Source organism: Manis javanica, chromosome X (genome assembly GCF_040802235.1).
Source record: "Manis javanica isolate MJ-LG chromosome X, MJ_LKY, whole genome shotgun sequence".
Taxonomy (NCBI): Eukaryota; Metazoa; Chordata; class Mammalia; order Pholidota; family Manidae; genus Manis; species Manis javanica.
Genome location: NC_133174.1, coordinates 117,111,748 through 117,127,234, shown reverse-complemented (window position 1 = coordinate 117,127,234; position 15,487 = coordinate 117,111,748). Strand labels below are relative to the sequence as shown.

Sequence of the window (15,487 nt, the reverse complement as noted above, 5' to 3'; positions counted from 1 at the left end):
CTTACACCTCAGTCCCTCTTCTTAACCACTAACTGTATAGGGAACATTATTTATTCAGATTGCATTAACATAACCATTTTTACTTTGATAAGTGGTTTCATATCCCTCAAATTCTCATTGCAAGCAACATATACCTTTATCATGGTACTAACTAAATTATAATAAAATTACCTGTTTATCCTCTTTAGTAGACTTCTTTGGGTAATATACCCACTTAACTTTGACTGCCCCGCATTGAGAACTGCTCCAAGAGTCCAGTGGGTGAGTTCCCAAAAAGCAACATTTATGTTACCGACCTTACTCCCTGGTTGTAACTGATGGGACCAGTGGTGGACATCTGACTCAAACTGGAAAAATTAATTCTATCTCCTTGGAATTTAGAAATGGCACTGAAAAATATCGAGTTAATCTCAAATTCTTGAGCAATGAAATATAAACTGTAGGAGGTTTTATGCCTGGCTTGTGGATGGAGATTTAGAGACAGTCAATATTCAGAGACAGGACTGAAGGAAATAGGTTCGGAAGCAAGAGGCAAAGTCTGGGCAGTTTTTCTGATCTAGTCCCTTGTAGTCTAGCCACACTTCTGTCCTGGTCCTATGAAGCATTCTTGTGACCTTTTAATAAATTCGTTTTTATTGTTTAAGCTAGTTCAAGTTGGTTTCTGTTAACTGCAATAGCAATAATTAATAATAAACAATACTAACTTTGTTTTGTTTTAGAGCATTAATCTTTGTCATTATAGTATAAATTTCTTGAGGTTGGGGATTGTGTACTGGTTATCTTTTATATCTCCCCAGTCTCCAGTACAGAGCCTGGAAAAGAGTAGATGCTCAATAAATACTGCTTACACAGAAATATCATTATAAACAAAAGTATAGCTATAAGTAATTGCAATTTGCAAGTGTTCCTCAATTTAGGATGGGGTTATGTCCCAATAAACCTATCATAAATTGAAAGGTATTTAACACATCTAACCTATCATACATCACAGCTTAGCCTACCTTAAATGTGCTTGGAATACCTACTTTAGCCTAAAGCCGAGCAAAAGCATCTAACACAAAACCTGTTTTATAGCAAAGTGTTGAATATCTCATGTCATATATTGAATACTGTCTTGAAACTGAAAAATAATGGTTGGGTACAGAGTGATTGTAAATGTGGCAGGGGCCTGCCTTCCTCATTGTGTGGCTGACTGGGAACTGTGGTTCACTGCTACTGCCCAGCATCATCACTAGCTCAGGAAAAGACCACAATTCAAAATTCAAAGTTCAGTTTTCACTGAATGCATAGGGCTTTTGCACCATTATAAAGTCAAAAATCATAAGTTGAACCATCCTAAGTCAGGGACCATCTGTATTCCCTATTAGTTAAAGGTTACAAATGCTTTTTTAAGCCTATTTCACCCCATTTAGCTTCTTGATAAGCAATTTGATTTATTTTCACTCTTTATAATCCAACTGTTTCATTTAGGCCATCTGTGAAAAACACATTCTTGGAAATTGATATTCCAACTGCTGATACAGTTGTTTCTGCTAGTTTAATGTATAGTCAAATGTAATCATGAGGGATAGCCTAATCACTGAGGTTGGTGCTTGAGTCGGACTGCCAAATCCTTCTAAGAAATGCCCTTTGGATTACCTGTCAGAGGCAGAGTTGTATGTTAGGTGACCAGAAGTTTGACCCACTATAGTATTTCTATCCTTGCAAGATCAGAGTTCTACAAAAACAACATTATCTCTCAGTTCTAATTTTTCCCCTCAAGAGCAATACAAATTTCTCATGTATTTAGTGCCTCCTGTGCTCCAGACTCAGTGACTAAGTACTGAAGCTAAAACAAAATGAATAAACCAGGCCCTGATTGCATTAGCTTCTTGTTCACTACTTACTAAAATCCATTATGAGGACAGAAACACACAACTCAAGTATCAGCCTTCATGAGTAGCAATGTTGGTAGCAAGGTGAAATGGGAGTGGAGAAGGGATAAAATAAATAAAGCATTGATTTAATGTGTCCTGCTCACAGGCCTCAGAATGAAGCTAACTTGAGTAAATATGCATTTTTTCCTAATAGACCATTAAGCATCAATAGACAACAAAGGATTTACTGAGGACAAATTGGAGAGAATGGAAACAAAGTGCATTAATGTCCTGACTGCTCTCTGAAAGCCAAGAAATCCAGATTCCCTTCTATTACTTGATGCTCCCTTCCCTATGCTTCAAAAGCTTCTAAGTTCCAGTTCCCCTTGTTGAAAGTGAGGGTGATTTATTTTAATCCTTCATGTGTTACTGCATATCAGAGACTTAAATACAATTAAGGGCAACCAAATAGAGTTTCTGAAAATGAGAAAAAAAATAAGTATTTTGAAAGACTTGACCAGTTAATGAAGTGAAAGAAACAAGTCCATATAGACATGATTTTGGAAATGTAAATAGAAAACCAAAGCCACAGTTTCCTAGGATGGATGGAATTGAAAGCATCTTTGAAATCACATCTCAGAATCTTTCTCAGTTGAACAACTCACACAAATTAATAATTTCCTCCATCTTCACTTTTCTCCCACATTTACAGGGGTGAGGCTTAAATCATCCTAAGCTGGTCAATGATACTGTGCCCATTGCTTGTCAATAACCTAAAATACAGAATGTATAAGAAGACAGAAACAAAATCAAATGTCATTGACATTAACCAGGCACAGGGGTAGAGTGGCATGAAGTATGAGGTAGTAAATATATAAATCCTAAGAATTTTAAGCCATTTCATTTTTTTGAATGTAATATATATAAACTCAAATTAATGAACTAGATGCCCTGCTAGGCCTGCTTTCATGAATGGTTGAGATCAATGGGAAATAAATAGCAACATATGCACACAAACATCAACCTTAATGCATTGACAAAACTTACTTCTTCAAATTAACATGATTTTTGAAAAAACATTTATACTCTCATCTCAACTCAAACCTCCTCTGTGAGAATCTATGGAAAGGCTGAAGGCAGGTTAGACCTGCTTAACACAGAGAAAATTTATGGAATAATCCAAATTGGTGAACTCTTACTATAGGTCACAAATGAGGTTCTAAATTGTGTACTCCTTACTGAAAATTAGTATAGAGTCACAGTAAGACTTACAGGATTCTGAGCAAAGTTGTTCAACTTCATGTCTCATATTTGTATGTGACCCAAGGGAAGAAAAAAATGGCTATTTGGAAAACAATTTCATTCAGTTAACTGGTTTCTGAATTGCTGTTTTAATTCTTCCTCCTATGCAAAATGTGGACAACAACAGAGCCTATTTCACAGTGTAGCCATGAGAATGAAATGAGATAAAGATATTAAAAGTGTGTTTAGAAATTGTGAAGTGCTGATTAGTAATAATAGTGAACATTCATATTGTACTTACATGTTATAAGTACTATTTGAAATATTTATTTACACTCATTCATTCAATCATCACAAAATCCTGGAGGTAGATACTAATATTATCCTTGTTTAATAGACAATGAAATTTAGGCACAGAAACTTTATGTAACTTTTGCAAGATCACACAGCTGGGATTTAAACCTAGGCTGCCTGGCTTTGCACTACAAACTTTTCATTACTATGCTGTACTGCCTCTCAAAAGTTGAAATCATTCTTGGAGGGCCATGTTGGCTAAATCATCCATGTTGGGCCAACAAAAGCTTGCAGTTAAGGACTAGTTTTTAGCAGATTGGATCATAAGTTTTCCTTGGCAGCTCAGCTCAATTTTGTGGTACTCTATCCAGTTTCTAAAATAGACCAAAAGGAAGATAAACCTATAAGGAAAAGAAGGGATGCGTGTTCTTTACTCCTGAGTCTTCTAGCTCTGTCTCAGTAAAAAGTGTTACATGATCAAGGTAGATGGTTGATCTGACTGAAAAAATGAAACAGAAAAGCCTCAGATATTCCTGAAAATCCCTCACACTTCCATGGGATATGGCACATTAATGAAATACAGTGGCTCTCCAAGGTAGGCAGTTCTCATGCTGGGGGGTGGGGGAGGATAATGTACATTTTGATAAAGCTGATGCTGCTACATCTCCCCCCTGATCCCTTTTTCCAGTCCCCTCTCAATTTTGAGTCATTGTCCTGTGGTCAGCATCCCCAACCCACAGAGTGTTTGACTTTCATCCAATTTCAGTAGCCCTCTGCAGAGGGGCAAAGCCCAATAAGCACACCAAAGGCAAAAGTAAAAGGACACCACCATCTCCTCACTGAGGAACGACACAGTATAAATGCAGGTCTTCAGAAAAGAACAAACAACATTTCGTGTATTCAAAGGTGTTATTTAAAATTAATGATACAGATATAGTGTGATTCTAAGGCCAACCCAGGGCATCTGATGGAAAAGACCAAGGCCATTTGCTAGGAGGTATTGTAAAGTTATGACAGAATCTGAAGCAAATTAATGGCTAGAGTCATGCAAAAAGGATAAATAATGTAGGAAGTCATGAGGCCAGACCCAACCCAACCTGATTTAAATCTCTGCCCCAATGCTAAATCAATATTTCTCTATCCTGCCTTAAATCTTGTCCTCCCCAGCTCTCCCCTTACTTCCTCTTCACCAACAACATATACACATATGAAGTTTTCAGAGGAAAGCAAACCAATAAACAGTCAATGAACTAATTGGCAGTTAATAAACCAGGCCTATGTATTGTTTCTCAGAAGGATGGGGTTCCACTTTGAGGGACTGGTGTCAGATGGGGTGAGGTAAAAATAATTTGTAGTCAAATATTTGGAAACACTTGCCTTGAGTAGACCCAGCTTGAACTTCCATCTCACAACAAACAGGAGAGAATTTAAAACCTGTAACATCAAACATTTTAGTGATTAATCATTGTCCAAGTTATATAGGATTCCTCAGTGTTCCCCCCTTACCCTTCACCCAGTAGCACTTTTTAAATAACAGATTCAATGAAATGTGATTCCCATATCATAATGTTCAGCCTCTTAGAGTATACAATTCAGTGGTTTTTAGTATTTTCAGGGTCGTGCAACCATCACCACCATCTAAGTCCAGAATGGTTTCATCATTCCAAAAGAAACCTCATGCCTGGGGTCTTGCAGGAGCAGAAGAATGGTGGAGCCCATGGGGAAATGTCTTTTTTGTTGTGTTGTTAATTTATTAAAGTATCATTGATACATAATCTTATGATGGTTTCATATAAACAACAAGTGGTTTCAACAATCACCCATATTATCAAGTCCTCACCCCCTTCATTGCAGTCACTGTCTATCAGTGTAGTAAGATGTTACAGAGTCATTAATTGTCTACGACATGCTGTACTGCCTTTCCCATGACCTACCTATATTTTGACTGTGAATTACAGTGCCCCTTAATTCCCTTCTTCTTCCCCACACACCCTCCGCAACCCCTCCCCTTTGGTAACCACTAGCCCCTTCTCAGTGTCTGCAAGTCCACTGAACACATTTCCTCAGGCAAGGCATACAAAATAAAAAATGAACAAGTGGGACTACATCAAAGTAAAAAGCTTTTGTACAGTAAAGGACACCATCAGAAGAACAAAAAGGCATCCTACAGTACGGGAGAATATACTCATAAATGACTTGCCTGATAAGGGGTTAACATCCAAAATATATAAAGAATTCACATGCCTTAACACCCAAAAAGCAAATAACCCGATTAAAAGTGGGTGGAGGATATGAATAGACACTTCTCCAAAGAAGAAATTCAGATGGCCAACAGGCACATGAAAAGATGCTCCACATCCCTAATCATCAGAGAAATGCAAATTAAAACCACAATGAGATATCACCCCACACCAGTAAGGATCGCCAACATCCAAAAGACAAACAACAACAAATGTTAGCAAGGATGTGGAGAAAGGGGAACCCTCCTACACTGCTGGTGGGAATGTAAATTGGTACAACCACTGTGGAAAGCAGTATGGAGGTTCCTCAAAAAACTAAAAATAGAAATACTATTTGACCCAGCCAGAAATGTCTTTCTTTTATTTTAATGTTTCAACCCAATGAATGGGATATAACTTCCTATGTCAGGGGTGAGATGAGAGTGAACAAAAAGTCTTGGCAATAGAAGAGATCATCTACCACTCCATTTCACAGAAAGGTGATCATTATTTTTCCTGATTGACAGTTGAAGCCCAGAAAACTGTAAAGACCATTCCAAGGTCTTCTAACTTCCATCCTAATGCTCTTTCACCAACATGAATATGCATATCTAGATCAAATGTGGTCCGTTCTCATTTCAATACTTCACCTCCTACACTCTTGGCCAAACTCAGCAGTACATACATGAAAATTTAAAAAATCCAGACCTCAAGGATTCTTCGTGATATTACAAAGTGTACTTGTACTGGCCCTTTCATTTAGGAAATGATAGTCTAACATGTAGGCAAACAGTCATTCCTGATTATATCCTTGTGGCCAGTGTCTCCTATGGGCTGGAGGAGGCAAAGGAGGATAGAATAGAAAAAGCTGTAGGTACAGGACTTTTCTGGCTACCTGTCTGCCACCTGAGCAAATACTAATTAGCCAATGCTGACAGACCAGGCCTTGCAGTCATGGGGAAGGGACATAATGAAATTTAGACAAACAGAATGATGGAGCGACTAGATTAATGGTTTTAATAAGCATTAATTTGCTTTCTGTGAAAGGATTTTGTTCTTTTGTAGGGACAGAAGAGCAGAAATAAATTACATTCTTCTCAACAAATCAAAAAGACAAAACTTTCCTATTTCTAAAAGTTGTAAGAAAATAATATATAATTACAAATTAATGATACTACTGTTATTGCTTATTGTCTGACAAATGGCTGGTGCTCATTTACCTTCTGGTTTTTTTGTAATCATTTCAGTCTAACCTGGTTAATTTGAATCTGTCTGTACACTTGACAGATTAATCTGAATCAAAATAGAAAGCACTTACATAATATACTTGCTATACATTAGTTCATCTCATTGTTCACATATTGATATAAAGTCAAAATACATCAAATGAGTACTTTCTATAAAAAACACCACTGGTATTGCCCTGGAAAATAAAGATGAGCATAAAAGGTGAGTCATAAATCAGACATGCACAATATTGCTGACTATACGAGATCATTTCCCTTGAGGGATCACTAGAAATAAAAAAGTATTTTGCCTATCATTGTAAATAAATATTTCTGTTTGCCAGATATTTAGGCCCATGCCTTGTCCATGGGACTCTGCCAACTTGCATGTCCATTCTGCATACTCAACAAAAGACAGGTGGTTATAGGGAAGGAAAACAAATCAAAGGCTAAAAACTGCATTCTCTCTGGGTCTTACTGAAGCAGTACAGATAGTTCTATTACCATTCTCCCCATCAGACTTCCGTTCGTGATCAGTGTCAGTCAAGGACAATGCGGAGTTGGCCCGGCTGGACAAACAGGAACTATGCTCTGATTTCATCCCCCTTATCCACATTCTCAGCGCGTGGTCAGGTGAGGCAGCGCCTTCTGTCTCCGTGTCCACGTCAGATCCCATCTCTAGCTGGTAGCCGTGCCGAGAAACACTGTGCATATCCGTCTGGTAGCCAGAGCACAGAGTGTGAGGAGTTTCACAGAACTCCATCTCTGTGAAGAAACAAAGTTCCGAAAAAAGGTTAGAAGTATGAAGAAATACGTGACAAAATTCTACTTGTTGTCCTTACACCCCCTCCCCCCAATGCTAGTAATTATGTGTTTTTGCAAAGTTAGAATCCTGGTTTTTTAAATTTATTCTGTGCTTATATTGCACTTCTGTAGCTTAAAATTATACTCCTGTTGATTCTTACAAGATTCTGGAAGAAGTATGCCCAAAATAGCTTTATAGCTACAATTTTAGGTTGCACAAAATGTAATGAAATAAGTGAGTATAGAGGAGTATAAAGTGTAGAGAGCTGTCCTTTAAAAGATATTTGTCTTCTAGGAAGAATATATATGATCTGTAGAGCACATCTATGCTTAAAGTATTAAAATTATTGGCTTTTCTAAGTTATTTCATACACATTAGAGTTAAGAATAAATAATTCAAGGTGAAACTCTGAGGGAAAAACATTAAATTTAAATACACTTTTTTGAAGTATTTTTCATAAAATACCATTAGTCTAACGACTAAAATTATGAGAACTTAATATCATTATTTCGCATTGTCTCTAAAGGAGTTTGAGGCCTACTTTCTGCTAACTATACTGTTACGTTCACTCTTTCAACAAATACCTAAAAAATATCCCATCATACATTGCACCTCAGCAGTGCTTCATGGTTTAGGTTTTCCCTCTTTCCCTCCCAAGGCTCAGAATCATAAAATATTTAGGATCTTAGAGATGATGTGACAAATCCCCTCTTTTTTACAGTTGAGGAAAATAAAATCCAGGGGTAGATGTCATTTGTCCATAGCCCATGTCAGATAGCAACAGAGCACTTTTTCCTAAAATACCCATTTGGGCTTGGTTTTTCCTAGATGCCAATGAAGCCCTCTCAAATTACTGCATGAATATCAGGCATTCAGTCTTACAGTCAGTTTTGCATTCAATTATGGCAAGGTGTCAAAAAGGGGAAAAGTGCTTTAACAGTCCTTAATAAGTTAATGAAAAATGACCACATGCCAAGATATATCATCTGACATGTCCGTGTTATACTCAGATAAGGTAATCCGGGGATGTTGTACACTATGTAGGATTTTCTCAGACTGACATCAGAGACAGGGTATGTCAGTTGGCCAGGAAAAAGCTCAACTGAGTGCATCTAATCCTTAGCACATATCAATACAATGCAAACAAATTCAATTATTTGAATATAGAAAGTGCTAGAATTTAGATAGACCATATACTAGAAAGAAGAGTGCAGAATATGAACATATTTCTAAAAATAGCTATTTTTGTGACATATAATTGCCAAACAAGGGTTTAACAAATCAAATCTTAATGCTGATTTAAGAGTTATTAGGTGCCTAGCACTGTTCTGTGAAATAAATATTGTAGGCAAATAAAGCTACTATAATGTATTAGGAAAATTCAATTACAAATTAATTCTTTCAGAGTCATAAGTCACTGATGAGAACCTTACTTCTGATTTCTATCATCAATGTCTTTACGAGTAATTCTTAAAGATATAATTTTTTTACAAAATTCTAAGAGTAATTTTTCTATAAAAATTTGTCTAAATTCCAAAGGAGTGATGTCTAAAAAATAAACATGGTTTCCACTTGTCAGATATAAAACCTTATGAAACCGTGCTTCTCTCTGACATAAGGCTAAAAGTAAAAATCCATTTTGCCCAGTATAAATCTTAGTGGTCTAGAATATTGGGATCAGTTAATATTCATGCCTCTTAATTTCACTATGTTTCATTATCTAGTCCTTTTGTGCCATTGTTGCTACAGCAACCTGGTAATGACCTGTCAGCTTGAAGCTGTAAGAAAATCATTTTATATAGGCCTGTATTCACAATTTCTTTTATTCCCCTGGGCCAGTGATTCCCAAATTTCAGCATGCTTCAGGATCCCCTAAGGCTTGTTGAAATGCAGATTGCTGTGCCTGCTCCCCAGGTTCACTTTCTGATTCAGCAGGTGTGAAGTAGGTCTGGAGAATCTGCATTTCTAACAAATTCCCAGGCTAAGGCCTATGCTACTACTGGTCAAGGGACCACACTTTGAAAACTACTTGCCTAGAGATTTCCCTGACGTCAGTGGGAAAGCCAGGAAAAGGGGAGAGGAAGGAAGAGACTCTTACTGTGGCATTACCAAAGACACTGCAGCAACCAGCTCTAATTCTGTTTGGAGATATAAGTAAGAAAATGTTTGAACTGAACTGCTGTGAGGTGCTCCCATTTCTTTTCCATGGATTCAGGGCACTAATTAGGGAATTTACTTTCAAAAGCACAGACTTGCATTTATTTTCACGCACACAATGGCATAGGAGATGTGACTTTCCAAGATTTTAATATGAGCTTCTGAGTCATAGTAAAGACATTCATTGGAAAAGGATGAGCAAATAAACTTAAATACACAACCAATTTGTCATCCTGCATAATGAAATCCTAAAGTTAAAAAAAAAGATCACTGACAGATGTAAGCAGAATCCCTCTTTGATAGAGATTTGCTTCTCGTGCAAAAGGAAATTTAAACATGGATTTGTTCCCTTTCAAGGATATGTGATATCTGTTCTAATATGAAAAAAAAATTGCATGAGACTACTTTCTACTGGAACCATACTCTGATTTGAATACAAAGACTAAACCACAAATTCTCTAATTAAATACAGCCAGATAAAAATATATTTCCTTGTCAATATATAATTAGAAAAAGGAACAATCCAAGTAAGCCATCAGTTTTTCTTTTCTTTTTTAATGCTAAAGCAAAAAAAGGAAAGAAAAGAAAGGTTTCTCTTATTCACAGTAAGTGATATTCACTGAACTGCCCCACTTTCCTCTTTTTGAAATCAATGTTACCATTTATAAATTATTTCCTTAAATACACAAAAGTGTTAATAGTGTTCAAAATTCCCATAGGATGTATTTTCTATAAAGCACTTACAATGCACCTTAAGTGGTTGTTTTTAGCCTTGTACATATAACCTTGTTACCTAAAATATTACGTATTCCCTAGAGAAGATAAATCTCAACTAGATTTATTATAGATCCATTATTACCAAAAAGCCAGCCACAAAAGAAATGTAAGTACAATCTGAGGATATCTAAGATTAAAATGGATAGATTGATGCCATGAGAAACTACATTTCAGGAATAAGCAGATACAGATGTTGTCAAGTGAATGATGTATTGGGGGCCTCACAAACATGTATTTAATTTTTATTGTAAGGAAAACCTATTTTACAACATTGTAAGAGACAAAATCAGAGCATATTAATAAAGAGTTCAGAAAAAATTTTTTAAATAGGCAAAAGATTTGAAGCCACACTTCACAAAAAAATGACACAGGAAAGACCAATAAGCAAATAAAAAGCTGCTCAACATCATCAGTTATCAGGAAAATGTAAACTAAAACCACAGTGAGATACACTACAAACCTACCTCAATGGCTAAAAAGCTTTTGACCACACCAAGTGTTGACAAGGATATGGAAAAACTATATACACTGTTGGTGAGAAAGTCAAATGGTACAACCACTTTGGGAAATAGTTTGGCAGTTTCCTAAACAGGAAAGCTGTACTTAACAGGAGAGCAATGCACTCCTGGACATTTATCCCTAAGAAATGGAAACTTCTGTCCACACAAAATTCTGTACAAGGTTGTTCATAAGCTTTGTTCAAAACAGCTAAAAAGTAGAAACAACCCAAATGTCCATGAATAATTGAAAGGATGAACCACCTATGGTAGTTATATACACATAGTGGAATACCACTCAGTCCTAAAAAATAAGTGAACTATTGATACATGTTACAAGATGCATGGACCACAAAATAATTATGCTGAGTGAAAGAAGACCAACAGAGTGTTTACATATTGTATGCTCCCATTTAAGTAAAATTCTAGAAAATGCAAACCAACCTATAGTGACAGAAAACAGATCAGTGGTTGCCTGAGGAAGAGAGGAGGGAAAAATGGAGAACAGAGGGAAACAAGGACATTTTTAGGATGATCTAAATGTCTGTTATCTTGATTATGGTGTATCTAATATACCCTTTTGGATATACCCTTTAAGCATATGCAGTTTATTGTACTTCAATTATACCTCTATAATATGTTTTAGTGGATTGTATACCACCAGATAATAAGACAGGGAGGAGTCTGGAGAATCAGTCAATTTTCATAGGTGGAGCCAAGGGTCTCTGAGCTAGAAGGAGGCCCTGCTCTTTTCCTCCTAGTAGAAGAAAGTACATGTAACGTGAATGAAAAGGTAGTCAAAACACTATCTTGCTTATATTTGAGTCAAGAGGCAATCAAGGCTAACTTGAAGTCAGTGATGTTCGAGGGAACACTTTTTTCCTAGAAACATAACAGTGGAATGCCAATTTTAGGGGGAAAACTAAGGATGAAACTCATCACTCATTAGCTTTCAGCAGCAAAGGGAACATTCTATAGTTGGGGATCATGTGACTAAATTGAGCGAATTTGGGCTGAAGGATCACTTTAGGTCTCTATTAATGCTTATAAATTAATCATTTAAAAATGCCATAAAGTACTAAATAAAATGATCTGTATTTTCTCTCTGAATCTAGGGATTGATCTTCAGGTGTTCAACCTTGAGAAACCATTTATCAAAACTTGAAAGGGAAAGTAGTGGTTATCTATATCAGCATTTTTCTAGAAATGCCATTTCTGAGTTTCTGATAAGCTTAAGACTTCATTTTTCTTAACAGTCAGTACCCCTCTATACTTCCTCTAAAAAGGGAGTTTTAAGGCACCACATTCAAAATACATAATTGGAGGTCAAAAAGCATGATTAATCTTAGCCATGGCCTGAGTGATTCGGGATATAACCTCTAAAGAGTATAGTCCATTTCCAAAATAAGGAAGAGGGGGAGGGGATTCAATTATTAATTTTAATTACTGTGACTCATAACAAGCCTTATGAATTACATACAAAAGCAGGTGTTTTAATTAGCCATGCGGTTTTTAGGTAAGTCACCTAACATCTTGAAGCCTCAGTTTCCTCATTTGTAAAATCTCTAGGTAACTCACTTGTTCTAAAATTCTGTAATGTTGACTTGAGGCTGTTTTGGCAAAACGTGGAATGATTAATATTTTCAAATGGGAAAAGATTAGCAATTTTATGAATCAAGGTGCTATTCATTCTTTTATTGTGAAAGATAATCATGCATGTTAGCTAAATACAAGTTTTGCTATATTTAAGTATGGATACAGCCTAGGTATCCATTGTGAGTTGCAAGATTATTGCTAGATAGAGTATGTAAAATATATACTGTAAAAAAACATCAACTGAGTAAATAGTTACTCGTCAAATATGCAATTATCAGTTTATAAACATGGCTATTGCAAACAGTACTCTATGGCATAATGAATAAAAATTCACACAATTAAAAAATATTACTGACCCTCTAATTATTCATTACTCAAGCAAGAAATACAAAGAAAGAAAGAAATAAACAACACCAGAAAGGAGACAAATAATTTTTGCTACTGGGTACCATTTTGTATTTCTCAGTTTGGGGGCTTTGAAAAGAAAAAGGTATCAAATTGTCAAACAAATCAGCTCATGTAAGTTTACCTAAACACAGCTCTGCTGAACACCCACTCAATTTCTAGTCAAGAAAACAAAATAAGACTTCTCTGATTCTCTTAGTCTTAGAAAATTAGCCCAATTTAATTTCCTCTTCTCTGACTTCATGGAAATGCTTTATCAAATCCACAGTACTGTATTAGGCATTGAGCAGAGTGAGTTACCAGGACCATGTCATGTCCTTTGGCAAGTTCCACAGACAGCCTTTTCAAATGGTCCAAATGATGACAAAGTAATAAAGGCACACCACCCAGACCTGACCTTTTGTTTACTGCTGAGGGCTTATCAGCCTTTTCAAGGGCACAGGAGTGAGAGATGGAGTGCTCCCACATGCAAGTCTGGAGCCTGTGGTTATCAGAGGACTTAAAAAAAAGGACTATGCTTCCGCAACTCAATCTCCCGCCTCAGAGTTCCAAATGCACCCATTACCTGGTACTGAGGACCTACCAATTATGCCTTATTTAATTTTCAAGATTCCTCCATATGTCAGTATAGTGAAAAGCACAGCAAAGAATCTGGGCAGAGCTAAAAGCCTGAAGTATAAACATTCATGCTTGGTGACCAATATTGGCTAACTGGAGCCATCACAGAACTTAGTTAACAGACCATGTTAATGTCAAAAAGGATGCTCTCAGCAGTACAGTGCATTGCAGAGCTGTAAAAATGGCTCAAACCAGAGAAGGACACAGAATTATAGCATAAAGTTGAAAGGAAGGGAGATGAAGTAGGAACCTGGGAGAAAATCAAAAGGGACTCCAGTTGTATTTAGAAAGAGATGAAAATATCCTTCAGCAATCCGAGAAGGAAGGACATTTGATGTGGAAATAAGCAACTTCTATTTCCTGGAACTAATATTCACCTTAGTGCAGGGCCCCATTTAGACGGTCCTCACATAAAATGGGAGAACTTGCTCTGAAGCTAACTCAGACAGCAGTTACGGCTACAGTGAGAAAGGTGATGCCTGCCCTACAGCCTTCATTACAAGAGTCTGGAAAAAGAATCAGGGACTAGAAAAGATGGTGGGAGGTCCTGGATGTCAAGAGAAATTTAGATCAATGAGAACCTGAACGAGTTCCCTTTATTTCAACATTTCCAATGAGACAGACACTTCCTAGCCTAAATGAGAAATTTTCAGGGCTACTGAACACTGGAAATGCATGGTGCTCAATGGCCCTAAAAATTTCTCATTTCTTACCTGTGTTGGTGCAATTTTCTGGCTCTTCATAACACTTTGGAGGCTGAATCCTTTTTGACCACTATGGTCTTCCAAGTATACTTCTGTATTTTCATTATGTTCACTAAGCATGTGAAACTGTTTAATGTGTGTGTGGGGGTGTGTATGCATGTTAATTTTAAACTGCATTAACCTGCAGCACAATTCCATCGAGAGAAGTGAGACCAGTGAGCCAAAGAGCTAAAAATGACCACTAAAAACACTTTTGAGTGCTTCAGACACATACTTACAAAGGCAAACAATGTGACTTCTGTAACATTCTACACTAATCTGTAAGCATTTATTTTCTGATATGTGAGTAAAGATGCCAAGATGGAACTGTGTACCAGAGTCAGTAGCCACAAAAAACTATTGAATAAACTATGTTCTGCTCCATTAGGGGATTCTTCCTACCATTTCTCAAAGATGTCCTATTTCTTTTTGACTCTGTATCTTTGGACATGTTATGCAAACCACCTGGAATCCCTCTCTTTGATCTTTCGCTAATCTAATTCCTAATATCCAGCCTGTGCCAGTGCCTTCACAAAGTATTCTCCAACTTTCCTCTTCCAACTCCCCCAAAATCTTACTCCTCTCTATAGCATTTCTAATCTTTACTATGCAATTTTATATCTGATTGCCTATTTCTCTTTTTTCTATATGTGTATCATCTGTATAATCTCCTGAATCAGACCTCCAGATCCTACAGCGTTCTCTAAACTTTTAGTATCTCTCAAATATCAAATGAGATAATTTCTGCAAAGGTGTTACATGATCTATGAAGATACTAAATAAAGTAAGGTGATATTGCCATTCCCTCAGGCCCTAGAATTATTCTAGACAAGGAATGATGGTTAAATACCAAAGTTTTAAAGTCAGTAGTTAGTATGAGGCCACTCCTGAAAGGGTTAAATTCTTGAATAGAATTCTGATACATATGAGATGGTTTGGTTAAACATAAAACAATGCCTACTAATGCAAATTGAAAAATTGTTATTTTGATAAATTTGTCGAAAAGAGAAAGACAGCAGCCCACTCACTGGCTACAGATGCAGGAAAAAACA

General features: G+C 36.6%; 1 protein-coding gene across 3 annotated transcripts in view; it reads right to left on the bottom strand.

Annotated features, from left to right (window-relative positions):
* The window catches only part of TENM1 (teneurin transmembrane protein 1), a 751,017-nt gene that overhangs the window by 428,203 nt on the left and 307,327 nt on the right, over nucleotides 1-15,487 (bottom strand). For all 3 annotated transcript variants that reach the window (XM_037015442.2, XM_037015435.2, XM_037015446.2), the window contains exons 4-5: nucleotides 7,342-7,602; nucleotides 4,770-4,826 (exon numbers count right to left, since the gene is read on the bottom strand). In XM_037015442.2, coding sequence (XP_036871337.1) covers nucleotides 4,770-4,826; nucleotides 7,342-7,602 — 318 coding nt within the window. The remainder of the gene's footprint in view (nucleotides 1-4,769; nucleotides 4,827-7,341; nucleotides 7,603-15,487) is intronic.